This window comes from Hyperolius riggenbachi, chromosome 7, assembly GCF_040937935.1.
Source record: "Hyperolius riggenbachi isolate aHypRig1 chromosome 7, aHypRig1.pri, whole genome shotgun sequence".
Lineage (NCBI taxonomy): Eukaryota > Metazoa > Chordata > Amphibia > Anura > Hyperoliidae > Hyperolius > Hyperolius riggenbachi.
The window spans coordinates 75,917,482-75,943,780 of NC_090652.1; the positions used below are offsets into that span (position 1 = coordinate 75,917,482).

Below are 26,299 nucleotides of genomic sequence, written 5' to 3' on the forward strand. Positions count from 1 at the left end.
CAAATCTACTACCTTGCCTAGGGCCCCATTACAACATCACACTGCTATCCATTACCTGCTCCGGGTGGTGAGTCCCTTCCCTGACGCATGATGTCACATGACATTGGACTGACGCCATACCTCCCAACTTTTTGAGATAAGAATGATGGATTCTTTTAAATCACCCCACTGCCCCATCTCTAATCCCTCCCTGGTCTCACCCCTAGTCATGCATACCACAATGAATTCATAAGTAAAAACATAGTTTTATAATTCCAACCAAACTGTAGGCCCGGTCCGCCCATGATGCCAAGTGAGGCGACTTCCACAGGCGGCAGAAGTCTGGGGGAAGCACCAGGCAGAAACAGGAAGTGAAGAGAGTGCCTGGCCAACCTATACTGGGGGCAACTGTACCTGGCTAACCTATACTGGGGGCAACTGTACCTGGCTAACCTATACTGGGGGCAACTGTACCTGGCTAACCTATACTGGGGGCAACTGTACCTGGCTACCAATATTGGGGCACCTATAACTGGCTACCTACAGCTATAACATATGGTGCAAATTGTCAGGTGCTGTGCGATCACTTCAATTCGGGAGGGGGGGGGGTGATGGGGGGGGGGGGGGGCAACATCCTCACAAGTCTGCCTCAGGCAGAAAAAAGTCTAGAACCTGCCCTGCCAAACTGGCTATTTCTATAATCATTATGTGACATGATGCCATAACTCCCAACTTTTTGAGATCAGAAAGAGGGACTCCTTTAACCATGGGCCAGCCACACTTCCAATCCCACCCACGGCACACCCCTAGTGCCTCGCTCAACAAGCGAGCCCTTCAGCCTCCCATGTGAAAGAGGCCTACCACAGACATCTGACACCACCTATTAACTACAGTCGTCATTCTGCTGATGCAATCAAAGGGGTGGCAACACTAGGGTTCCCTAAGATTACCATTCTCTCCATTTATCAGCAGAACAACAGCAGCTTACAGCACTAGGGGGCAGCAGTATTGGGATGAGAGATAGAGAAAAGTTACTAAACTTTATATGCAGTGACAGTTTTTTTCCAGTTGGACCTGGTCAGACTATAGCACCCCTCACTCATAAGGAATTACAGCTATAAAATACTTTGCTGTCAGACGCCTGTTTTTTGCCAGGAGAGGATGGATAAAAAAGGTCAATAGTTCATATATTTGAGTACTCCGAGACTCACCGCCACGTGGACCAGAGCGTACTGTGCAGACACAGTAGTTCTGCCCCTGCGCAGTACGCTCCAGTCCACATGGTAGTGATTGACCGCGCCACTCATGCAGGCGCAGTACAGGACGACCTCCAGGTCAGCCTGACGTCATCACCGGGGACCGGGAGGCAGCGGCTGCGAACAGCTGACGGTGGAGCTGCGGCGAGGGACATGCTTGGAGCTGGACAAAGCCCCGGGTAAGTAGCACTTATTTTGCATAGAAATGCCTGATAACTCCTTTAAGGACTGAAGTGATAAGATGAGTCTCTCACTGTGAAAACTTCTCTCTACACCTTAATAAGGCAAGACCGACGTGTGGTGGCAAGTATTCTCTTGCCATATTATCTCCAGCATGATCTTAGTAAATTGAGCCCATATTTAGAAGTAGGAGGATCACTTTAAGGCTAGACACCTTAGCCAGAAGGTTAAGATAGGTGCCGTGCAAACCGATATTTCTCTGCTATCAGCTTGCCCCGGCACTCTGATAATATGTACCTGTGAAGAAAGGCGGAAAAGCCGCCGCATGGACGCAGGATGAGGCGGCTGTTTCCGCGGCTGGCATAGCGGAACGCGGAGAAACCGCCGCGTCTGACCCGGCGGTTTGCGCGCACAGGCCTGCTACTGACAGTCTGACCAAGCGCTGATACTGACACCAAGTAATGAGGGTGCCAGCTGACATTTCCACCATTTTTCATTGGTCCAGCACTTAGGGGAGGCGCTGGAAGCGCTGATGTATATATACTGGGTGCTGGTCATTTCTCTGGTGTCTGGCGTTGCGATCACTACGTGGTAGCACTCAGACCTTGTCAGTATCTGTGTTCTAGCATAGTTTCCAAAGGTGTTGATGATCATGGAGCTCACACCTTAGCGTTAGGAATATTGAACTGTATTATTTGTTATGACCTTCTGCTTGCCTGACTAACCCTCCTGAACTCTGATTCTGTACCTTGCTATTTCTGATATCCTGTTGCCAAACTTTGCTCGTTCCTGGACTCTGTATTTGCCTCTTGATTCTGTACCTTGCTATTCTGATTCTCCGTTGCCGACCCTGCCTGTTCATTGGATTCCGTATCTGTCTCCTGAATCTGTACCTTATCTGTCTGTGTGTTAACGACCTGGCTTGCCCGACCTCGAGAACTGGCCTTACTGTTAGAGGAAGTTCCCAGATCTGTTAGTGACACCCTCTCTTTGGTGTCACTCACACTCTGTCCTTCCTACTTTCAGCCTGGCTCCTCTCTCGGGAGAGTCCAGGCTAGTGGAAGGAACTTGTCACTTGTGCAGTACTTGTACTGCCTCGCACCTGCCCCTCAGGTGCAATACTCAAAGTATTACTGTTACACCAAAACACTCTTATCTCTCAGGTGTCCAGAGGTTAGAATATATATCTGATTATCGGTGATACCGCAGATCATCAATAATCGGGTATACATCTGCATTCTTGGTGATACTGCAGATCACGGTAATCAGACCCTCTCTGTGTTACACCGATCGTTACAGTACCAAGTTGGGGGCGCTTGTTAACAGGATAGAAGAGCAAATTAGTGACCTTGATATTGCCAAAATGTTACAGCACAAGGACACCTGGGCCAAGAATACTGACCAGGGCTGTGGAGTCGGTACAAAAATCATCCATTGCCTCGCCTCCACCTCCACAGCCCTGATACTGACACCAAGTAATGAGGGTGCACAGAGTGCTCAAGGGTGTTCACCACCCCAGTCACAAGTTGTCAAATGAGCAAAGCAAAAAAGCAGTCATTCTACAATCATTGCAACAGGCATCCTCTTCAACACATTCATGATCAATATCTACAAAAGTAGTGTTGTTTTGTGACATGGTTCTCAGTTGACCCCCTATTGGGCATTATCACTCAACACAGTTTAATATCAGCACGAGGCTATGGCCCTCACTCAATTCACTTTTTCTCACAAGTTTTTTTCTAGTCGATTCATATTCATCTTCTGTTTAACATAACTTTCCAGCGCTATGCAACTGAAAAAGTACTAAAAATAATGTGAAAAAGTACTGTCAAAATTATTCTGAGTATTTTCTTGCTTGCTGGTGTTTTAAAAGGTATTTTATTGATAACACGTGAAAATATCACCTAGGAGAACACTTGGGAGAAAAAATGAATATGGGCCCACAGGCAATTCACCTTTTCTTCTGTTTTGTCATAGGTGATATTGTCACACCTTGTAAATAAAATGCCTTGTAAAACACCAGCAAGCAAGAAAATACTCATTTGGATGATGGAAACCTTTGGATAGTACTTTTTCACATACTTTTTGGTACTTTTTTTCAATTGCAAGTGTTTGGAAGTTATTTTATAATGAAGTTGAAAAATGATTTCTTAGGAGAAAATTCAGGAGAAAGGTTAGTTGAATAAGGGCCCATATGCAATTTACTTTTTCTCCTGAGTTATCCCCTAGGAGATAATTTTCATCTTATCTTTATATTAACTTTTTTAGCATTTTACAATTGAAAAAGTACCCAAAAGTTAGTGCAAAACTACAATCAAAATGATTTTGTGTATTTTCTTGCTTGTTGATAGCTCAAGGGCCCCATATGCAATTAACTTTTTCTCCTAGGAGATAATTTTTCATCTTCGATTTAGATTAACTTTTCAGGACTTTGTCACCTACTTTATGGTACTTTTTCCATTGCAAAGTATTATCACAATTATTTTGAGTATTTTTGTGTTAGCTGGTGGTTTAGAAGGAATTTTATTTACAAGTTTAAAAAATATCACCTAGGAGAAAACTTGCATACGGGTCATGAGCCATATTCAATACACCTTTTTACACCTGGTCAATATAATGTTTTTTAAACCACCAGCAAGAAAGAAAATACTCAGAATAATTATGACAGTACTTTTCCACCTACTTTTTGGTACTTTTTCAATTTCAGAGTGCTGAAAAGTTATTTTAAACATTTGCTGAAAGATTATCTTCTAGGAGAAAACTTAGAAGAAAATTAATTGAATAAGGGCCCATACGCAATTCACCGTTTCCCTGGAGTTTTCTCCTAGGAGATACTTTTTCATCTTCAATTTAGAATAACTTTTCAGTTCTTTGAAAAAGAACCGTAAAGTAGGTGAAAAAAATTATAAAAATTATTGAGAGTATTTTTTTGCTTGCATGTGGTTTTAAAAGGCATTTTATTCACGCGTTTTATCAACATCACCTAGGAGAAAAAGTGAATTGCATATGGGCCCAAATGCAATTAGCTTTTTCTCCTGAGTTTTCTCCTAGGAGATAATTTTTCATCTTCGATTTAGATTAACTTTTAGCACTTTACAATGGAAAATGTACCAAAGGGTAGGTGAAAAAGTACTGTCAAAATCATTTTGAGTATTTTCATGCTTGCTGATTATTAACTTTTATTTACAAGTTGTGAAAATATCTCCTAGGTGAAAACTCAGTTGAAAAAGTGAATTGCATACGGCCCCTTGTCATAAAATGCCTTTAAAACCACCTGCTGCAAGACAATACTCAAAATAAATTTGATAGTACTTTTTTCATTAAGTTTTGGGAAATTTTTAAATTGTAAAATGTTTAAATGTTATTTTAAACAGAATATGAAAATTATCTCCTAGGAGGTAACGCAGGTGAAAAAAATAATGGCATATGGGCTCATGTTTCTAGAATGACACACTGATTTCAGAAGAGGAGTGCAGAGAAACAGATAACTGTCTAACACAGATTAGCATAGCTAAGAGGTGATGAGCTTCAATTGGAGTAATGCTTATTCATACTCAACACAGACATGTAAAAATGTGGGTGGGCTCATCAGAGATGAAATGGTAGACTCACCTGAAAAATGGCTATCCAGGCATAGCCAATGTTATCAAAATTAATGGCGCCTTTGTGTGGATTGAGCTCTCCGGGTTCACATATGTTGTAGTACTGGTTGAGGTTACAGTCATTTCTGTAGCTGAAATCTGGAAAGTTGGAAGAAATGCTGCAGTCCAATTTCGGGGGGATGTTCTGGCACTTTAGCATGCCGTTGTCCCGCTCCAGTGAGCAGATGTAAGGGTTGTCCTCTGTCTCGTCCACCTGGTAATACGGCTTCAAAGAGGTGAGGTTGTAAGTGCTGTAGGAAGAGGCAGAGTAAAGACCTTAGTTGGGTTTTCCAAAATGGAGATTGTCATGCTAACAAACTTCAACCTTGTGGCCATTGTGGATATCCCAGAAGATCATGCAAATAATAGCACACTGTCACACGTGTAGTAGTTCTTAAGGCTGGCACACATGATGCAATTTCCTGTCAGATCAACTGGTTGAATCAATAATTCCCAGCATGTTCGATCTGCTACCGATTGAGAACAGGATCAATTTTGTGAAATATTGATCTGAAAATGGACCCCATTCTCGATAGGGAGCAGATTGGACATGCCGGTAATTATGAATTCAACCTATGTGATGGGAAATCGCATCACGTGGAGTAGGTAGGGTGAGGAGAAGCACACGCAGGCAGAATGTAGCTCCACCCCTCCTGCTGCCTCCTCTGCCAGCAAGATAACAGCCAGCCTGCAGGAGGATCCTGTGTAGGAGTCTGGGAAGTAAAGTGAGTTAGAGTGGTTCGCTCAGAAACAGCCGTATCAGTCTGACGACAGAGCGTACACACGCCGGACTGTCGCTGGCACGCCCACCCAGCGGGAGGCAACGACGGAACCCGTCGTTGCCTAAAGTCCGGCGTGTGTACGGACCTTAACTTTCTGTGTGTGTAAATTTCTCTTTGTGTAAATGTCTGTGTGTGGTGTGTGTGTGCATGTATACACACTTGATGCATCTCTCTTCCTCCCTGCGGTGTATTTTTCAGTAAAATGTAAAATGGAGGATTCTGGGCTGTCTGCTTTATTTTGTAGGCTTAAATTTATTAACGCTTGCATTACTCTCTGTGAATTGACATTTCACTTCATTTAATCCTAAACTTAAGGTTCCAATCCTAACCTTAAGGTTTCAATCCTAACCTTAAGGATCAAATCCTTAACTTTAGAAATCAGTCTTTAATTTAAGGATATAGTCCTTAACTTAAGGATTGCATGACGTAAATTGCTTAGTGAATACTAAATGATTTTTCACCATAGTGATAACAGTAACAAAAAATGGCTCAAAATCGTTATTAAAGACAGGAGATAAAGCTCAGGTCCATGCGCAAACAAAAAACTTGAAATATGAAATGTTGTCAACATTGTGTATTTTTATCAGGTGGGTTTGGCATGGCCTCTAAATAAGTGTACCTATGGTGCACCCAGACTTATTAGTACACGGTGCTTAAATTGGGTGCTTAAAAAAAGGCTTACTGGCAGGCACCTAGTTTTCATTCTGTGACTTAGGACTGTGGAGCCAAAGTGGACATGAAGTACATGGACTAAGAACCGATAGTGAAGTTACTGGCTGTCACCTCGCCTGCACCATGGGCAGGCAATGAATAACTCAGTAGCAAATACATTTCCAAGTGATTCAGCGTTCTCAATAAATTTTACCACATAAACTGAAATATAGGATTAATACATTACAAAAAAAAACAAAAACACAACTATATATTATACATATATGGTCTCTTTCTTCCGCGGTACAATTGGGTGCACTTTGTATTTTCATACACAGAGTAGCACTCAAGCCCTGTCAGTTCCATTACACCACAGTTCACACCTGGGGCTTGGTTCCAATACAATCCAATCCAATAAAGCTTTATTGGCAGGACCAAATACATTTAGCATTGCCAAAGCAAAACAAAGCATTAACATGGGGAGTGGGTTGTGGGAATAAGGGAAAGGTATAGGAGGTTGGGGTATGTAGTCCTTAGGGTTTGGAGGATGTAAGGGACAATATGGGGGGAGTGATATCTGCTATCACGGCAGTTATCATGCAATCACGGCAGTTATCATGCAATCTGTGTTTGCGTGCGTAAAGGATTAAGCTGTGTGATAAACGAAGGTTTGCACATGAAACGCGCATGTGATCATGCGCAAACCTTCCTTTACATGAGACCGTAATCCTTTACACGCGCAAACCTTCACGCGGCAGATCACATGATAACTGGCGTGATATCAGTTATCACGCTTCTGAATCACGCCCCTACAGTGAAGTCCCCCCGCCACCACATGGCAACGCGCCTCACCGGATCCTTTGGCCTAGAGGCAAAATCTCGTATTTGGCGTTTGTGGTCATGCCTTGCCTCTCTGAAAATCTGCTCCAAGTCTCTGTTTTCCTCTTCCTTTACCTGCCGATGCACCTCATGCAAGTAAATAAACAGTTCCTATAGCCTAAAAGTATTCTTTGTATATTTAAAAAACAGTAAAAGGGGCTCCTGACGAGTTGCGTAAATGATGAAACACGTTGGTGGATTATTGCTAATAACGCACTGGGCGGAAGAGCAGGCCGGACACGATGATGCCAGAAGGCTGAGAGTGTGGGCGCAAGACGCAGCGGGCGGATATTTGAATGTCAGTAGCACGCAAGGTGGCTTTAGTGGTAGGTAGAGGTGTATTAGCCCCGAAGGGTTATTCTCTTGATGCCTGATGTGAACATCAGCCTAGAACTGTGCATAAGGTTGGCAGTGCCTGACTCCACAGGCTGCCAGTGGTGTTTCTTACTGTTTTTGGCCTGTGGTGAAGGCTTAGACTTGTCAGCACGGTCTTTAATGATTGAACTGACATTGCTTGAGCACTGCTCTAATAGTATGAAAAATGAATAACTCAGCAGGCGCCTAGTTTAATATCCAAGAATCTGACTCTAAAACAGACACTGGAAAGTAATGCTTATCTTCTCCCGAGTCCCCCCTTCTCCCGTGCCCTACAGCCTAAGCAGAGATCACACAGTCTCTATGAGACTCTCAAGGTGCCCATACACACATTGATTCTATCATTTGAATCCCTGCAGATACGATCGCTTTGATCTGATTGGATGGGAAACAATTCTTTTATATGTATCAATAGGACAAGAAGGAAAATCTGGGTCAATTCGGCAGGAGCAGCAGATGATTGATAGGCCATAGCGTTGCACTGAATCGAACAGTGCAACCAAACAGTTTGATCAATTTTTTTATGGATTCTGGCAGGGAATCTATTGAAAATCGATGTGCTGTGCGTGGTAGAAATCAATTCCATCTGAATCAGATACTTTATACATTATGGGGTCGATTCAGTAAACGGTGCTAAGTGTTAGCATGCCAACTTAGCACGCCAGTTCACTCCTAAACCAGCTGTTCGCGCATTAAAACGCGTGCTAAACGCATCGCGCGCAAAGTCCCGCGCACAAAACTTTGCGTGCGCAAAGTCCGGTGCGCGTGAAACATCACATCGCGGTGGAACGAAAATATCGCACCTAATGGCCCTATAACGTCGCATTGGATGCGACCTTAACGTCGCACCCATGCGACATTAAAGTCGCATGCATGTAACGTTAAAGTCGCATCCAATGCGACGTTATAGGGGCCATAGCGATACGACGTTTCGCGCGCACCGGACCTTGCGCGCACAAAGTTTTGCGTGTGGGACTTTGCGCGCGGACTGATTTGAAAAACGGTGCTAACCTAGTTAGCACCCTAGTTAACACACCCAAAGTGTTTAGGCGTGCTAACTGGGTTAGCACCGTTTACTGAATCGAGCCCTATTTCTTTGCCATCAGTTAATAAAGAGTGCCTATACAGATCAAAAAATACATGTGTGTCTAGGGAGGGGCTTTATATTTGACAGGCATAACTGGAAGAATCTATAGTTTTCAATTAGTGCTTACCTAGAATACTTGCAGATTAAAGAAGATGTATGGCACAGCTCATATTTAAAGACAAAACTAGCCATACACAGGTTTTAGCCTGATGTGGTAAGTGACTGATCATAGTCACATCAAAAATTGGTGAAGGAGTAGTAACAGACTCACTTATAAGGGGCGGGTGGGAGGGGTTACCATCTGGGTGCAACAGGAAGGGGGGTGGGGGAGGGAGCAAAGGCACATGAAGTGTGTGCAGGAGAGATTGTACAGTAGTAACTCTCCTCTCACAGGTCCACACCCAACCCATCTTCTTCCCAGAGGCGTAGGTATGGGGCGGGGGGGGGAGGATATATTTCCCCGAGTGCAGCATTGTACAGGCGATCAGCACAGCTGCTGCACCCCCATGCACGTGGGAGGCAGCTTGCTGGCTGCCCGAAGTGTCCCTACTTCTCTTCCTCCCTCAGCAGAGGAGTGTAGAAAGGTTACAGCAGTAGAAAAGGCGGGCACATCTGTCTATATAAACAGGAGGAAGGGGGCACATCTGGCTATCTAAATGGGGAATGTCTCCACCCATGACCACACCCACATTCTGATGCATGTCCACGCCCATTATGTCCGGGAGCGGCACAAAAATTGTCTTTGTCCCCCGAACGCTGAAAACCATAGCTATACCTCTGCTTCTTCCGCCTAAGCGTGAAGGGGCTCACTGGCTACTTATAGTGGGAGGAGGGGGAGGGTGGGATTTGGCTATTTATTACTGGGGTGGGGAAGGAGGAGGCTCTTTAGCTACCTATACTTGGGGGCTCTCTGGCTCCCTATACAGGAGGGGGGCTCCCTGATACTGTAGGCACCTCCAGCTACCTATATTGGGGAACAGGGATAGTCAATGACAAGCAAATATTTTCTAGCTGATGCAGAATTATGTGAATGTTGTATGCAAATTTAAGCAACTTGAAAATGGACCGATCAAATTTTACCTCAGCTGAATTTGATTGGTTAATGTTCAAGCTGTATAGATTTGCATACAAAATTTGCATAATGCAGCATCAACTCTAAATTATTTACATTGACCATTCCTACTGGGAAACTCATTTGACTACTCGGGGTTGCCTCTGGCTACTGCATCACAACAGTGTACCTGAGTCTGTGCGAGGGGGGGGATTCTTGGCATGTCAACCTGAGAGCAATTAAGACTAGACGCTGCCCTGAGTAGTAATCGATGCACCACCTGTCACCCTCGATCTGGATAAGATTCTGTCAGTAAATCTGATTGAGAATCATTTTAATGCCTATAATTGTGCCTTTTAATGCCTAAATAAGCCATGTAGCTGTTTATCCTCCACCGCTCTACCTCAGCCTGCTCAGACAAACTTTACTACCACGCCTAATCGCCTTTTCTATCGACAACCTGTCTGAGATCCATTGGATGCAATCAGTCAGTCGGATATATTGAGGTCAATGGATCACTTACAGATTCAATGGCGGTGATCAAACATGCTGGGAAAAAATACGGAGCTGTTTGGCCAAGTTTAGTTTTACAGCAAACAATATGTGTAATGTAGACTTCATTTTAAAGAAAACGTAAGGCGAAAAAACTTTATAATATAATGAATTCTATGTGTAGTAGTACAGATAATGAATAGAACATTAGTAGCCAAGAAAAGAGCCTCATTTTTATTTTCTGTTATATAGCTTTTTTTATTTTAAAGAGGAGCTGTCAGCCATACCATCTCAGAAAAACAACACACATATATAAGTAGATAAATACTTGCTCTACTTATATATGTATTGCACTGTCCACATATTGATTTTAGTGATTTTTCTACAGTAAAAAAAGAGAAAATCGCATTTCCCATTTTAGCTGTGGTTATTTTAAAGCCAATCCTGATGTCATTTCCTCCCCCACTTACCGGTACCTCAGAGAGGTGTGGGAGGGGAAAACAGGAGGGAAAGAGGCTTCAGCCAATCAGGCTGCATTAGTTACCGTAAGTCTGAGGGGAAGTAGAGAAGCAAAAAAGGACAACCCAGCATGCCCTGCAACTTCCTTTTTGTGTACCAAATAAGAGTCAGGTAAACTGGGGAATGATCATTTACCAACAAGAAAAGTAATAGTGATTTTAACTTTTGGATTTCCTGGTTAGCATCCTTATTACTTGTTTACCAGGTAAAAATAAAGAATTGATTTTTGATTTTATGCCCAACAGTTATACTTTAATAGCATTGCATCATTCAGTCATATCTGCAGTTAACAAACCACACTCTGTATTTTAAAGTATAAAACAAAGCAAAGCTAATGACCCTTTGAACTTTCCTGCAATAAACCTTCTCTCAACCTCTCTCTCTCTTTTTTTTTATTTAAGTGCTTCAGAAAACAGGACTTTCTTCCACCCAAGTTGGGTCGAATTGCTCAGAGAAACTCTTTTGCGTAGATAACAAATGAAGTTTCTTAACTCTTCCTGTACTGGAAAACAATACAAGACTCTTTTCTTTGCTGCTAATGTTCTATTTCTTAGCTGTACTTCCCATACAATTCATTATATCATACGTTTATTTTTCGCTTTGGAATTTGCTTAACCATATGAGGACAAAAGGGTGAAGGGGGCAAATATTTCCCAGCATTCCTTGCCAGTCACAGGCTAAACCTATTGTATTTTAGTTGCAGGCAATATATTCACAACTGTGATATTAAGCAGGGAAAAAAAAAGCTTGCAGGGAGATATTTTTCTCCCTTCCAAAATGTTGTTCATAAAAATTCCATGTTGAATATGCAGTCAATTAAAGAGATGCGTCATTGTGTAAAAAAACAATCCCACATGTAGTTCAGTGTTTGTTGGAAGCGAGAAAAGGTCAAGATGCCCCCACTGCCATTTTGGATATAAATAAATCCTGCTTGTTATTACATCTGAAGGGACATGCAGGTGTTCCTGCCTCCCAAGTATACTTTGCTCAAATATGGACATGCCCTTTAAAGGGAAAATATGTTTACCGACCATCCAGGTCAGTTTTCTGTACATCAAGGATTAAAGAGTATTTGTAGTATATCCAGCGCATATGGAATAATAAAAGCACAAATGTTGTATTTTTTCCTGACAAAAAAAAATAATAATAAAAATCTCTCATCCAGCTCTCTCAAACTTGTTTGCTGACTTCGACATGATCACTCCTCAACCCCTCCCATCTGATGTCTTCTCTCCACATAGACTATAAGGCATAGGCAAACGCAGGGGGGGGGGGGGGGGATTACAGCCCAGAATCCCCCTCAGACCAGGGCTGGTGCAGTGTCTGGGGACTGGCACAAGTTGAGACACCAGAATATCTGCAGGTATCCTGCAGCTCACAGCACTGCCCCTTTTCTTTCCCTGCTACAGTTGACCTTGGATGGAGCAGCAACATGTGTACAGAGCATGGAGCAGCAGCGTGTGTACAGAGCATGGAGCAGCAGCGTGTGTACAGAGCATGGAGCAGCAGCGTGTGTACAGAGCATGGAGCAGTTCTGGGGAACTTAACAGAGTCAGGTATGAGCACAGCCCCGTGCCCTGCTGTGTGAATGCTTCACTTTCCCCTTCATTACACTGTTATACTGTTTATATTATTTTTATACAATTATACTGTATTGTGAGTGGCTGAGAGAGACCTTTCAGGAATCCCCCCCTTGAAAATCCTGGGTTTGCCCCTGTAAGGAGTCACCATGTGGGAGTCAGAATATTGAGCTGTCACTGACAACTGCAGCAGTCAATTACTGAGTCAATTACTGAGTCAATTAATGAGGTCCATACTCATGGGGGACGGCCGTCGCCGCAACCACGTGGCACGCGCGTGTTGCGGCGACAGTTCCCCCGTGTGTATTACGCGCGCGCCCCGAACCGTCGCCCGTCAGAGCTGTCGCCAGGCGATTGACATGTTCAATCGCCGGCTACAGCTGTCGCCGCAACCTCGCCGGAACTGTCGCTACTCCCGCGTGTGTAGCGACAGGAGACTTACGCAAGTGAATGGAGCATCAAGCCGGGGGATGCTCCATTCACAAACAGCTTCCGCTGCGTCTCTGCCTTTCTGGCGAGACGTGTGGACAGCTGTCGCTGGCAGGGAGCTGTCGCTCCCTGTTCACGTGCACACATGCAACGGGGGACAATCGTCCCCCGTGTGTATTTAGCTTTACACACACACACACACACACACACACACACACACACACACACACAGAGGTAGGGTTTTCAGCGCCTGGGGACAAAGTATGTGTGTCCATGCATCAGAATGGTTGTGGTCATAGGTGGAGTCAAATGTGCAAATGCTGTTTAGATAGCCAGATGTGCACCCCCCCTCCAAATATGCGCCCTTCTTCCATTCAGATAGCAGGATGTGCCCCTCTTTAAATAGCCAAAATGTGCCCTCCTTTAGATAGCCAGATGTGTCCCACGGCGGTCTCCCTGTGCCCCTCTGAACAGCGGGGATGTAAATATTTACCTTCCCCGCTCCAGCGCAGGCGCAGTATCGGCTCTCCGCTCGGAGATAGGCGGAAATAGTCAATCCAGGTCGGCCCTCTCTACTGCGCAAGTGCAAGTCTCCTGCGCCTGCGTAGTAGGGCGGACCCGACAGAGATCGGCTATTTCCGCCTATTTCCGAGTGGAGAGCCGCAACAGCGCCCCTGCTGGAGCCAGAAAAGGTAAATATTGCACAGCGTGACAAATTGTCGACTGTGCATTCCGTGGGCTGCAGGGAGACCACTGTGGGGCACAGGAGGACGGGGGAAGCCTGAGGCTTCCCCTACTGAGGTGAGTACCCCCCAGGGGAATTTTTGTTTGTTACAGAGTCTCTTTAATGTTTCTACACTCCTCTACACAGGAAGGGAGAGAAGCTGGGGTACTTCGGGCAGCCAGAAAACCGCCTCTCACAAATGTGGGAGTGCAGCAGCCCTACTGATCACCCTCCAACTGCTGTGCCCGGGGACATATGTCCCTCCCTAACTCCCCCCCATGGCTACGCCTCTGGAAAGCTCAGCAGGACAGAAACAGAACATTTATGGTTTAAGGTTAGATGTGGGAAGTGAGTGGTTAACCACCTGAGCAGTATGGACGAGCTGAGCTCGTCCATACCGCCGCAGTGGATCACATGGCCCGGGTGTTTTTTTTTAAAAAATAAAAACGGTCTCAGATCATGTAGCTAGCACTTGGCTAACTACATGTTGCCCCCGATCGCCGCTGGCACCCTCTGATCCCCCCCCGATCGCCACCCTTATACATACCTCCCCCCGGAACCCGCGATGGCGCAGCCTCTCCAATAGCCTCCAGGCATCGTTATGGGAAGGATCGGGACTGCGCATGATGTCATGACGTCAGACATCATGTCCAATAATCGCCATAGCGATGAGAGAGGCTGTTCGGGGAAGTTGCGGGTTCTCGCAGGATCGCGGCTAGGTACATATAGCCGGCAGCAATCGGGGATATAAGAGCGGTGCTGAGGGACTTGGGGCACATGTGTAGCTAGCCTAGTGCTAGCTACACTATATGTGTCACGGACGGTTGCGGGGCCGCAGACGCGTCCTGGAACCGCCCGTGAAGAAAAAGCGATCGCACTCGATTCTCTGCATCGATTGCGCTTCAGATCGATAGAATCTGGATTGATTGTGTAGGAGCAGCTGAGTCTTTTCTCAGCAGGGAGATAGCATCAGCTTAACTGCAGAGAGTCCCTGGCTTCAAGCTGTGCTGATGGCCCATCCATCAGGTATAGGTGACAAGCACCATGACAGAAGCAATCTAGAGTGGGAAAACTCAGACACTCTGGCTCCTTCCCCCAGCAGGGGAGCCGACATGTGGCTTGCTGCTGCCAGCTTCAAAAAGAACCTCACCTAGGGATGACCTGCTGTCAATCCCAGATGTAGATCATATTCCATAAACTGCTATATGTGTCATATTTTCTGTGTTGCCAGGCTGGCAGACCCTCCAAACTAACAGAGCATGTAGGGCCCTGTCTGGCGCTGGTTCTGAGAACATTTCAGAACATTATGAGGTAAAGACTGCCAGTTAGGCAGTTCGAAAGTGCCCTGATGATACCACAGGGGTCCCACCCCTCATGTTTGGTATCAGGCTGCTGGGTACATCGAGGCAGACCTGAAAATATTAGTAAATCTGCCCTGACCTGTACGGTTCTGTGAGATAGAGCCCATATATGGTTAAGATATGATTTCTAGTCCCCAGGACAAGGGGAGGACTCATCTCATGTTCTAAGGGGGTGTGTGGCCCTGCCCTCACTCCCTCCTACTGGATCAGGGGCATAAGAATGGCAGAGGAGACAAACTCAGTGTCCTTCACCCTGAAAAATCATCTTGATTTCATCTGTGCCAGCTTGAGGATATGCTGGCATCCACCTGGTCTGAACTCTGATTGAAACCAAGAACTTTACAAGTTTTCCCACTAAAGGACATCTTTCCAGGAACTAAGTATTTTTTCTCCCTTCTTTTATTTTTGCATACTGGCTATTACTGTTTTAATAATTGTTGATTTTAATAATTGTCTGTATATATTAATTATTTATATTGCGTGAATAAAAGACTTTATCAAAGTCATTTACTGTCCGCTATCCTGCTTATCAGCCGCACAACTGAACCAGACCTCAGAAGAGACGCTACTGTTTGTTTGTTGTTGGCTAGACAGAATACAGCGTGTTTTAACCGGTTTTATTCGCAGGATCAGTCAGGCAGTCGGGTCCACGGGCCCCTACCCATGGTGGTGGCAGTTATACCCTGGAATCGTGTGTAAGTTGTAATCACCCATATCTCACAGGCTCCCTTCTGGTTTGTCTGCGGCTAATTCCCAACGGTTCATGCGCATTGACTGCGACCAGAGTTCGCACGATCCGTGCGCTGGCACAGTTTAGAAAGCCACTTGCAGTCTGACCACGAGGGCTCCTGTGACAATATGAAACAAGTTTGAAACAGAAATTTCCCTCCCACGGACGCATGGCCTGCAAAAAATGAACGCCAGGGTGGTTAAGGTTAGCCAGGTGGGAGGTTACATTTAGGCATCGGTAGTGGGACGGTTCAGTGTGAGAATAGTAGAATTCTGTACCTTTTTCTTTAATAATAGGCTTAGGTTTAGCTGTAGTAAAATATCGGTATTTAATACTGATATTTTACTATTGTTTTTTCCACTTTAATAGATATAGACTAGAATATCAGTAAATTTAATGATATTCTACGATCAGCTTTTTTGGGGCACCCACACAACCGGGTGCCCCTTTTTTGATGTACACCAGCAGGGTGGCCAGGCAACTGGTCTTGTTTAAAGAGAAATAAATAGGGCAGACTCCGTATCCCTCTCAGGTCATTTTAGGTGGTAAAACAAATCTCATAAATGTACGTGAAACTTGCAGTCAGGGGCGTAACTAGAGGGGAGCAACCCCTGGGATAGCAGGAGGCTTAGAGCTATGGGGGGTCCCCCCAACTACTGTATATACTCAAGTATAAGTCTAGATATTTAGGTCTGATTCACTTCATAAAATTATAGGGGTCGACTTATACATGAGTCACGGACAACACTGAGCACACTGAGAAATGTGTGTACAATTAGTGACATTCCTATTTGCAGCAATTTACTAGTGGTAAGTGACACTTTGAAAAAAGGAAAAGCCAAGAAAACACAGGTCTGAAAGACCTGGCCACAACAATTAAGGAAAGGGGCAGGGAAGTACTGGGCTGCAGGAAGATGAGTGCATAACTGATGCACTTGGGGGCCTGGAGGAGTTATTGGCTGCACTTAAAGGAATACTGTAGGGGGTCGGGGTAAAATGAGTTGAACTTACCCGGGGCTTCTAATACAATGCAACACAGGCGCAGTGGTTTTCAGACTTTAAAGTCTGAAATTCCAAAAGTGAACCGGAGGCGGGGCCGGAGCATCGGTGAGTGGCTGTGCGGGCACGGGATGTCTGCGGGGGACCATTAGAAGAAGTAAGGTCAACTCATTTTCCCCCGACCCCCTACAGTATTCCTTTAAGGGCTGCACTTTCTGCAGTGCAGTCATCAACCTCTCCTGAGCCATTAACTTTGCTGGGTAGACTTACACTTGAGTCAGTAAAAAATTCCAGCTTAAGAGGTTTGAATATTGGAGTCGACTTATACACGAGGTGGACTTGTATTCGAGCATATAAGGCACTAACCTTCCCTTCCTCCGATACAGGAGACTATACTTCAGATCAGGTGTTTTTCTGGCTACACTTTTTAAAGATGTTGTTGAAGATCATGATGGCCACACATGTTTTATGACCCTTGTGAGATGGGCCCCAAGGAGAGGCAAGAGAAGGGGTGTGAACATTGGGGGGCCCTCATAGAAGTTTTGCTGGGGGCCCTTGTGAACTGGTTTCCTGGAGATCGGCTTCGGCATGAGTGTGTATCTTTCATACGTTAGCAGCACAGTTCAGGACAAGGCTACATCAGGAGGGTGTCACGCTAAGCCCAAGTCGAGGTAAGGCAGATTAGGGCAATGAAACCATTAATAAAGATTTCCGACAGAAGAATTCACTCTCCGGGCTCTCCTGTGCCAAACAGGCTTCCTTCCACCTCGATCCATCAGTAATGTTCCCATTAAATGTACAATATCCTGATCTGCTGGCAGTCGCCAGGCAGAGGTGAGCTTACATTCCAGAGGAGTGCCCTAATAAGGCAAAAACACGCTCATTTTTCTCAGGAAAACATGCTCTGAAGGACACTCAGTTTGGTCTTTGGAAGGAAAATGACTTTTTTTTTCAATCTTTTAGAGACATGATGGATCAGAGCCCAGGGAATACTTGCAGTGAAGGACAACAGATACTCTTACAGGCCACCCAGGATGTCCTACAGTGGACCCGATTAACCATCTCAAGCACTACGCCTGCTATTGTTTACTGAGCCTGCTATGCTGCACACGACAACTAGGGCCCGGCCCTTTTATGCCTTGTTATTACTTGCTGTATGTTATGTTAGACACAATGTATTGGTCACTGTGACATTTATGCTGTCTATTAACTGTGTATTTGTATCAGTGTCTGTATTTTTACGTAGCTGTCACGTCGGCTTCTTAAGGTGGGCATACACGATTTTCTGTAGCAGAGTCGATCACTGTGATAAAATCTGCTAGTGCTAGGGGTAGATGAAACAAATGATGCCCAATCAATTTCTGAAGAAATTTGATTGAATCGGTTGATCATGCCGGACAGAAGATATCACTTTATCGGCAGCAGGTCAGCAGTAGCGGTGTTTGATTTGGGGATGACCGACGCAGAGAGTTGGCATCGGAGCTAACTCTCACCTGTCAGCCAGCGTGGATGGGGGAGCAGCGTCAACAATGGGATTGGTCATCGCTGGAGGTGAGCTGATCCGCTGGCCGGATCGCTTGCAGGTTAGGGGTCTTGGTCCTGTGCACACACACTTGGTTATTGGCTGAGCCGGTCATTATCGGCCGCCTCAGCTGAATTCAGTCAGGCATGTGTACGATCCTTAACACCAATCCCCTTCCCTAAGAATACCCCTTTCTCCTAAAACCCCAAAACGTGCCGATGGCTATTTTACTGGCTGGCTTCCTTAAATTAGCCCTAAACTGTAACTGACCCTAATGCCTTAAAGGAGTCATCAATCAAAACAAGCCCCCCCCCTTTCTACTTACCTGGGGCTTCCTCCAACCCCTTGCAGCTGACATGTCCCACACTCTGAGCTGCCGGGCCCAGTGTCCCCGCCGGTGCAAAGGCCGACCTCCTCTAGTGCTCCTGCACATCAAATCCTCAGTGTCTGTGGTGTACTGCACAGTACACCACGGACAACATGGGCTTGATTGACAGCGGCGCTCGCGCAGGTGCAGTAGAGGTGACCTCGAGGTCGGCTTCTGTACCGGCGGGGCCCACCGCTGAGGCGGCATGAGACATGTCAGCTGCAAGGGGCAGGAGGAAGCCCCGAGTAAGTAGAACGGGGGGTAGGGGGGGGGGGGGGGGGTTGGGGTGAGCGGCTTGTTTTGATTGATGACTCCTTTAAGCCTTGTACACGTGCTGGATGAAATCAGCCGAGATGGATGATAACAACCTCCTCTTTTGACAATCTAGTGTGTGTACAGCGGCCCCTGATGCCCCCCAACCCCTTGGGCAGCAATTAGCCTGGAGGATAGATTCAGGCAAGTGCTGACAGAGAGCATTGTTCTTCCAACTCACCCCACCCTCCCCGTGAGGTCACTTATGTGCTGCTTCCTTTGCCCTCCTCTCCCAGGCATGGCAACAGAACACATCGCTAGCCTGCAGGCTAACAATGTATTGGTACAATCTTAGCTCTGCAATGTCACCCATCCTGATTTCAGAAGGGCGACATGCCTTCCACATTTGTACAAGGCTTTACTTTATTGCCCATCTCCGAGCATATATCAAAATAACCAATCTTGATAACTTAGTAAACAGAGTGTGCAAATATTAACGGTTTGTATCAAATTGAGGATTCTATGGTGTAAAATCCTGTATAAAAATAAAGTCATATGATCAAACAACTTAGACAAATAAGTTATCAAAAGGTTATTTGGGCAGCGAAGCTGGAAATTTAGGCACCCACTATCATAATAAACCTGGGCACCACCATTGTAAATAGCGGCTATAGTGTGAAATTTCACACTATAGCGGCTATTCACAATGGCATCTATGGTGGCGCTCCAAAATTATTGTGATAGCAGCAGATTGGTGGCAGGGGTCGGTTAGGTGTGTGTGGAGGGGGGGGGGGGGGGGGTTGTGGCTAGGAGAGGGAAGTGGAGGCTGCCATATTCATTTTCTTTTAAGCAGTTCAAGTTGCCTGGTTGTCCTGCTGACCCTCCGCCTCTAATACTTTTAGCCATAGACCCTGAACAAGCGCCTCTAATATTTTTAGCCACAGACCCTGAACAAGCATGCAGCAGGTCAGGTGTTTCTGACATTATTGTCAGATCTGACAAGATTAGCTGCATGCTTGTTTCTGGTATGATTCAGACACTACTGTAGCCAAATGGACCAGCAGGACCGCCCGGCAACTGGTATTGTTTAACAGAATTACCTTGTACTCCTACTGTGCTGTGTTATCTGGTTTTCTTGTATTTCTGTATTGTCATTTTGCTGTATGTCACCCCTAAATATTGTCTGTAACCTAAACTAATGTCCAGTGCTGCGTAATATGTTGGCGCTTTATAAATACAATAAATAATAATAATAACAGGAAAGAAATATGGCAGCCTCCATATCACTCTCACCTTGGGGTCACTTTGAGGGCTCGTTCACACTGTAGGCATTTTCCGCTTTTTTTTTTTTTTACACGCAGGTGATTTTTAAAATCGCCCACCAAACGCTTGTGGAATGAATGTCTATGAGAAGGTTCCTATCAGCGCGGGTCGTGCGCTGTGCAGTCGGCAAAGCAGTGCGTGGGCCAGTTTTGGGGCGATTCCACCTCAATGGAAAGTGGAGGAGAAACAAAAAACACTCACAAAATCACTTTTTGTAGCGATTGCGTTTTTTAGAATAAATACATTGTATTTATTATTTTCCGGGTCAAAGAGTTCACTTCCTGACTTGCGTCAGTGAGTGAATTAAAAAATGCTCGGGAAAAGTGCATAGAAATGCGCTTTGCACAAAAATGAATCGCCCACCAGAGCGCCGGGAGGAAAAAAAAAACTACAAAAACAGCCAACGCGAACAGCCACGCGAGCGGAACGCCATGTGAACGAGGCCTAAAGGTTAGGCTTGGGAGGGAGGGGGTGGTTAAGGTTAGGCATGTGTGAAAAGTGTTAGGTTATATTGTAGTAAAATATCAGCATTATTTTCTGATATTTTACTACAATAATTTACACTTTTAAAATGTAAAATATCTGTAAATTTTACAGATATTCTACTAGCAAAAATTGTGCGCCCAAATTTGCTTGCACCCCTTATTCGTGCACGCTGTGGGCAGGGCTGCTGCTACTACAATCCTGATTTCAAGGGGGCGGGGCAGAGACAGAGTTGTTTGGGATGACTGCAGGTTGCTGCTCTGTAAGTCTGCTATAGCATGTAAGTAGTGCCTGAACAGGACTAGGAAAACATCTGAGCGGGGAGTCTGTCTTTAAAGCATGATTTTTCCATATGCCGAGACAAGCATGAGCCCCTCACAGTCCTGTGTTCCATCCTGATACAATTACCAAGCCTTGATTGCATCCCGTGTGCTCAATCAGGGGGAAGAGTGGCCAATTTTAACTTCGTCTCCTATTTATAAACTCAGCCAAACAGACAAGTCGACTCATGCTGTACAGAAAATGTTCCGGCGGTCTCATCAAGCCAGCCGCTACTACCATGCAAAGCAATAGAAAAAGTTATTATTCAGGAAATAACCTCCTGCAGTTTGTGATTAAGCAGCTCTGTGTCTACTTGTTACTGATCTAATCAGTCACATGACTCCTGCGCCTGGCAATGCCCAACTCTCTCTGTAACACGAAGCTCTATCACAAAAGGCACACATTGAATTAGACTGTCAGAAATACATTCAACGGAATCGGGATCCAAGCATCGATGCCTGTGCTTATAGAGTACTCCCTGATCTTAAAGGGACTCAGAGCACCTCTCATGGATATGCCTTTAAAGAGACTCTGACCAGTATTGCAAAGTACTTAAAGATGCATAGCTTTCTGTAGCTTGTGCTCTTCTCTTTCATTTGATGCCGTTCTACACCAAATAGTTTTCGTTCAATTTCAATTTAAAAATTGCGGCTGCCATCTTGGCTATGTTATAACTTCCAGGTCACCCCTGTCTTCTCTGTTAGAGAAGTGCATTACTGAATGAAGCAGGAAGAGGAAGTGACACGCATGGCCATTGCAAGAGGCTCCTCCAGAGGGGTCATAGCACGACTTTGTTAGAAGTCGTCTGGCTTAAAGGGATACCCATGAGAGGTGCTCGAAGCCCTTTAAATATACCTGAGCTTACTGTATATACTTGCAGATAAGCCCTCCCACGCATAAGCTGCTCCCTCCCCCCATCCAATAGTGTAATTACAATTCGTTGGGTCCCCCAATGAAACTTCAACAGGGCCCCCACAATGTTCACCCCTTCTCTTGCCTCCTCTTGGTACCTTCCACTGCCATGGAACTCATCTCACAAGGGTCATAAAACAAGTGTGGCCATCATGATCTCATAACAAGTGTAGCCACAAAACACCTGATCTGAAGTACAGTCCCCTGTATCGGAAGAAGGGAAGGTTAGTTGTTGGGGCAAAACAGCTCTGGACCCCCTGCGATCACAGGGGCTGCTCCCCTCTAGTTATGCCCTTCCCTCCCCACACACACACACACACTCCACACTTTTAGCCTAAAAAATAGGGCAAAAGCTATGATCTGCTGATTGGCTGACACCCCAATGTGCTGCCGTCACCCCCAAAGCAGAGTGCTGATTTGTAAGTGCCGACGGTTGCAGTGTGTGTGTATGAGACTGCATATGAGTGTCCTCACTCCGGCTTCCATCCTCTAGTGTCCTGTGCAGCTTCTGAACTGCCAACTAGAGCTACAGACTGTCATGTGACCGCAGCGCTCCAGGCTCACTGTCATGTGACCGCAGTGCTCCAGGCTCACTGTCATGTGACCACAATGTTCCAGGCTCACTGTCATGTGACCACAATGTTCCAGGCTCACTGTCATGTGACCGCAGTGCTCCAGGCTCACTGTCATGTGATCGCAGTGCTCCAGGCTCACTGTCACGTGACCGCAGTGCTCCAGGCTCACTGTCATGTGACCGCAGCGCTCCAGGCTCACTGTCATGTGACCGCAGTGCTCCAGGCTCACTGTCATGTGACCACAATGTTCCAGGCTCACTGTCATGTGACCGTAGTGCTCCAGGCTCACTGTCATGTGACCGCAGTGCTCCAGGCTCACTGTCATGTGACTGCAGCGATCCAGGCTCACTGTCATGTGATCGCAATGTTCCAGGATCACTGTCATGTGACCGCAGTGCTCCAGGCTCACTGTCATGAGACTGCAATGCTCCAGGCTCGCTGTCATGTGACCGTGGTGCCCCAGGCTCACTGTCATGTGACTGTAGTGTCCTATTCGGAAGGCTGCCTGGGACACTAGAGGAAGCAAGCTGGTGCGGGGATAGGTAGCAATACATACATGCAGCGCGCTGTGCATACTGGGGCCCCTGCACACATCACCTATGTATATCCCCCGCCCGTGGACAGGCCGACCCACTCACTGTATAGCAAATTTTTTGGCCCCCATAAGGTCGTGTTATCCAGTGATATACGGTATATCAAATATAAAAGTGTAGTTTAGGTACCCTCTAATAACACAACCTTGATTGTACAATCTTACCATATTTATGTAACAGGAGCATAGGCGTAGCAATCACCCCTGCGACCTCTGCCATCGCAGGGGGGCCCAGAGCCTTTGGGGGCCACTCCACCTCCATCTCCCTAACTGCAAGTGCAGCCAATTAGCAAAGAAACGTCCCCATTCACACTCGAAAACCATGTGCAAGAGCGTGTGTAATTTTTTTTCCTGCTTTCAGATGCTGCTTCACAGCAGAACACTCTCTGCTGCCATTCTGCGGCTCCCGATCCCGTGAGGTTCGGGTACAAAAGGGGCCCCATGCTATCATTTTTGCAGGGGGGCCCTATAAAGTCTAGTTACGACCCTGAACATGAGGGACTACTTAAAGTGTTCATCCAAAGTACATTCACTCAGTTTACCCTTCTCGTGCATAAATTTGGTAAGATTGTACAATCAAGATTGTATCATTAGTGGGCACCTCTAGAAGCACTGGGCTTTAGGTGATTACAAATGCACAACTCCAATATTTGACCGTTTTAAGCTGAAATGTTTTATTGTCTTAACCACTTGAGGACCCACCCTTTACCCCCCCTTAAGGACCAGCGTTATTGTTTGTGATCTGTGCTGGGTGGGCTCTGCAGCCCTCAGCACAGATCATGTTTCATGCAGAGCGATCAGATCGCCCCCCTTTTTTCCCCCTATGGGGATGGTGTACAGAGGGGGGTCTGATCGCTCTGGTGGGCAGGCTTGTTGCGGGGGGGGGGGGGGCACCTCAAAGCCCCCCTCCGCGGCGAAATTCCCCCCTCCCTCTCCTACCTGCTCATCCCCGGTGATCGGGGCTGCACAGGACGCTATCCGTCCTGTGCAGCCAGTGACAGGCTGTCCCCTGTCACATGGCGGCGATCCCCGGCCGCTGATTGGCCGGGGATCGCCGATCTGCCTTACGGCGCTGCTGCGCAGCAGCGCCGTACAATGTAAACAAAGCGGATTATTTCCGCTTGTGTTTACATTTAGCCTGCGAGCCGCGATCGGCGGCCCGTAGGCTATTCACGGAGCCCCCCGCCGTGAATTGACAGGAAGCAGCCGCTCGCGCGAGCGGCTGCTTCCTGATTAATTAGCCTGCAGCCGGTCCTGCAGCTGCCACTTTGCCGACGCACGGTATAAGAGTGCGGTCGGCAAGTGGTTAAATATAAGGCCCGGCTCACACTGGCACAGATGGAAAACGGATCTGTGTTAAAACTGAACCGTGACACGGATCAATTCTTAAAAGGCATCAGTTTTCCTTCCATGACCCTCCGTTCCGTTAGTGCGCTGTCAATGCGACGCATCCGCTGATCTAAAAAAAATGCTGCAAACCCAAACTTGCGGACTGTCATGAACAAATCCGTTTGTACAGACTAATGTAGATGGATCCATTCGCATCTGTTCTTGTCTGGAACAGGAAGTGTGTCACTGGAATTCTCGTATTTACGTGGTTCTGCACATGTGCACCGCACCGCCAACATATTTAAAATGTCTGCGTCGCCAATTTACTTTTATAACTTCTGCCGTTGCGTCGCTGCAGAACAATTACGGTAATATGCTGTTAAAGGGCCCCATTGCTTTGCTGATGTGTTACCCTGCGGTAAAACAGGGTAACGCAACGCACACTTGCAAGTCAAGTGTAAGGGCCTATACATACTTATGATCTTAAAATGTTAGCAATTGGCGCTAGCGTTTTGCGGCCACAATAAACGCTTTTTTTTAGTGTACTTTTTAATGATTTTTGAGCAATCTCGATTAGCATTTCCTTAAAGGGAACCTAAACTGAGAGGGATATGGATGTTTCCTTTTAAACAATACCAGTTGCTTGTCAGTCCTGCTGATCTCTTTGGCTGCAGTAGCGGCTGAATCACACACCTGAAACAAGCATGCAGCTAATCCAGTCTGACTTCAGTCAGAGCACATGATCTGCATACTTGTTGAGGGGCTGTGGCTGAAAGCATTGGAGACACAGGATCAGCAGGAGAGTCAGGCAACTGGTATGATTTTAAAAAGAAAAATCCATATGCTTCTCAGTTTAGGTTCCCTTTAACATAATGATTATTATCGCGAATCGCCCACGAACAGGTCAGTGAGATTACTGGCATATACTTTTCATTGTACTAGCACTTTAAAAAGCGCTAGCGATGGCCAACCATTCAACGATTAGCGGTAAACGCCCGCTAATTGCCTAGTGTGAATGGGCCCTAAAAGGGCCTGACTGTTTCTATTCAGAGTGTTCTCAGACAGCACGTGTCAACAAGCCGATTGCCGAAAACTGAATACTGTATTATTGTTAAAATTGACAGGCCAGAGAGGCGAGTACCGCCCCATTCATCAGAGACATCTATGATTTTGCTCTTCTCTTCCCTCTACATATATAGAGCCCCCAGAGCCAGGACAAGGTCCTCCAGCATCCAAGGCTGAGACACCAAAGTGCGCCCCTCCATCACGCCCACCTCAACTGTCACACACGGATTGCTATTAGACTAAGAGGGCCACAGGGCCCACAACCTCCCCAACACCTTAATATCTAGTTATCTGGCTTGCAGTCGCTGCTATGTATCCCCTTTTCTTATCTCTTTCTGCTTCATACACAATTAGGGATGACAGCTGAATGAATTGTGGGCCCCCTCCTACACTGCGCCCTGAGGCTGGAGCCTCTCCAGCCTATGCCTCGGCCCGGCCCTGAGAGCCCCTGATACATGCAGCATGAATGAGACGCAGTCCGCTCTGGGGATTCGTGAAGAGCATCTGTCATGGAAGCAGACGGAGGATACGTTTTTTCCTTCCCTATGAGGAGGAATTTCTCCAAATTAGGGGATATGGCTCATGTTTACATTAAGAGAAAGCGGAGTAACAGCCGGTGTTTATCACAGTTGTTTTTACAAAGCGGCAAACCCTTTCATTGCTGGAATCAATGAGAAAAGAGCTTTTACTATGACAACCCCGCGTGGTATGCTAATGTTCTGCACAGTCAGATCTCCGCTGGCTCCTTATTAACTAATGGCTGGGGGACTACAAACCCCAGCATGCATTATACAGGATAGCCCTACTTTTTTTTTTATTTAATCCGCACAAAAGCTCAATGAC

At 46.1% G+C, this 26,299-nt stretch overlaps 1 protein-coding gene across 3 annotated transcripts in view; it reads right to left on the reverse strand.

Moving 5' to 3' along the window:
- Positions 1 to 26,299, reverse strand: part of CACNA1H (calcium voltage-gated channel subunit alpha1 H) — an 822,232-nt gene that overhangs the window by 285,949 nt on the left and 509,984 nt on the right. For all 3 annotated transcript variants that reach the window (XM_068244151.1, XM_068244150.1, XM_068244152.1), the window contains one exon: positions 5,028 to 5,307. In XM_068244151.1, the coding sequence (XP_068100252.1) occupies positions 5,028 to 5,307 (280 nt within the window). The remainder of the gene's footprint in view (positions 1 to 5,027; positions 5,308 to 26,299) is intronic.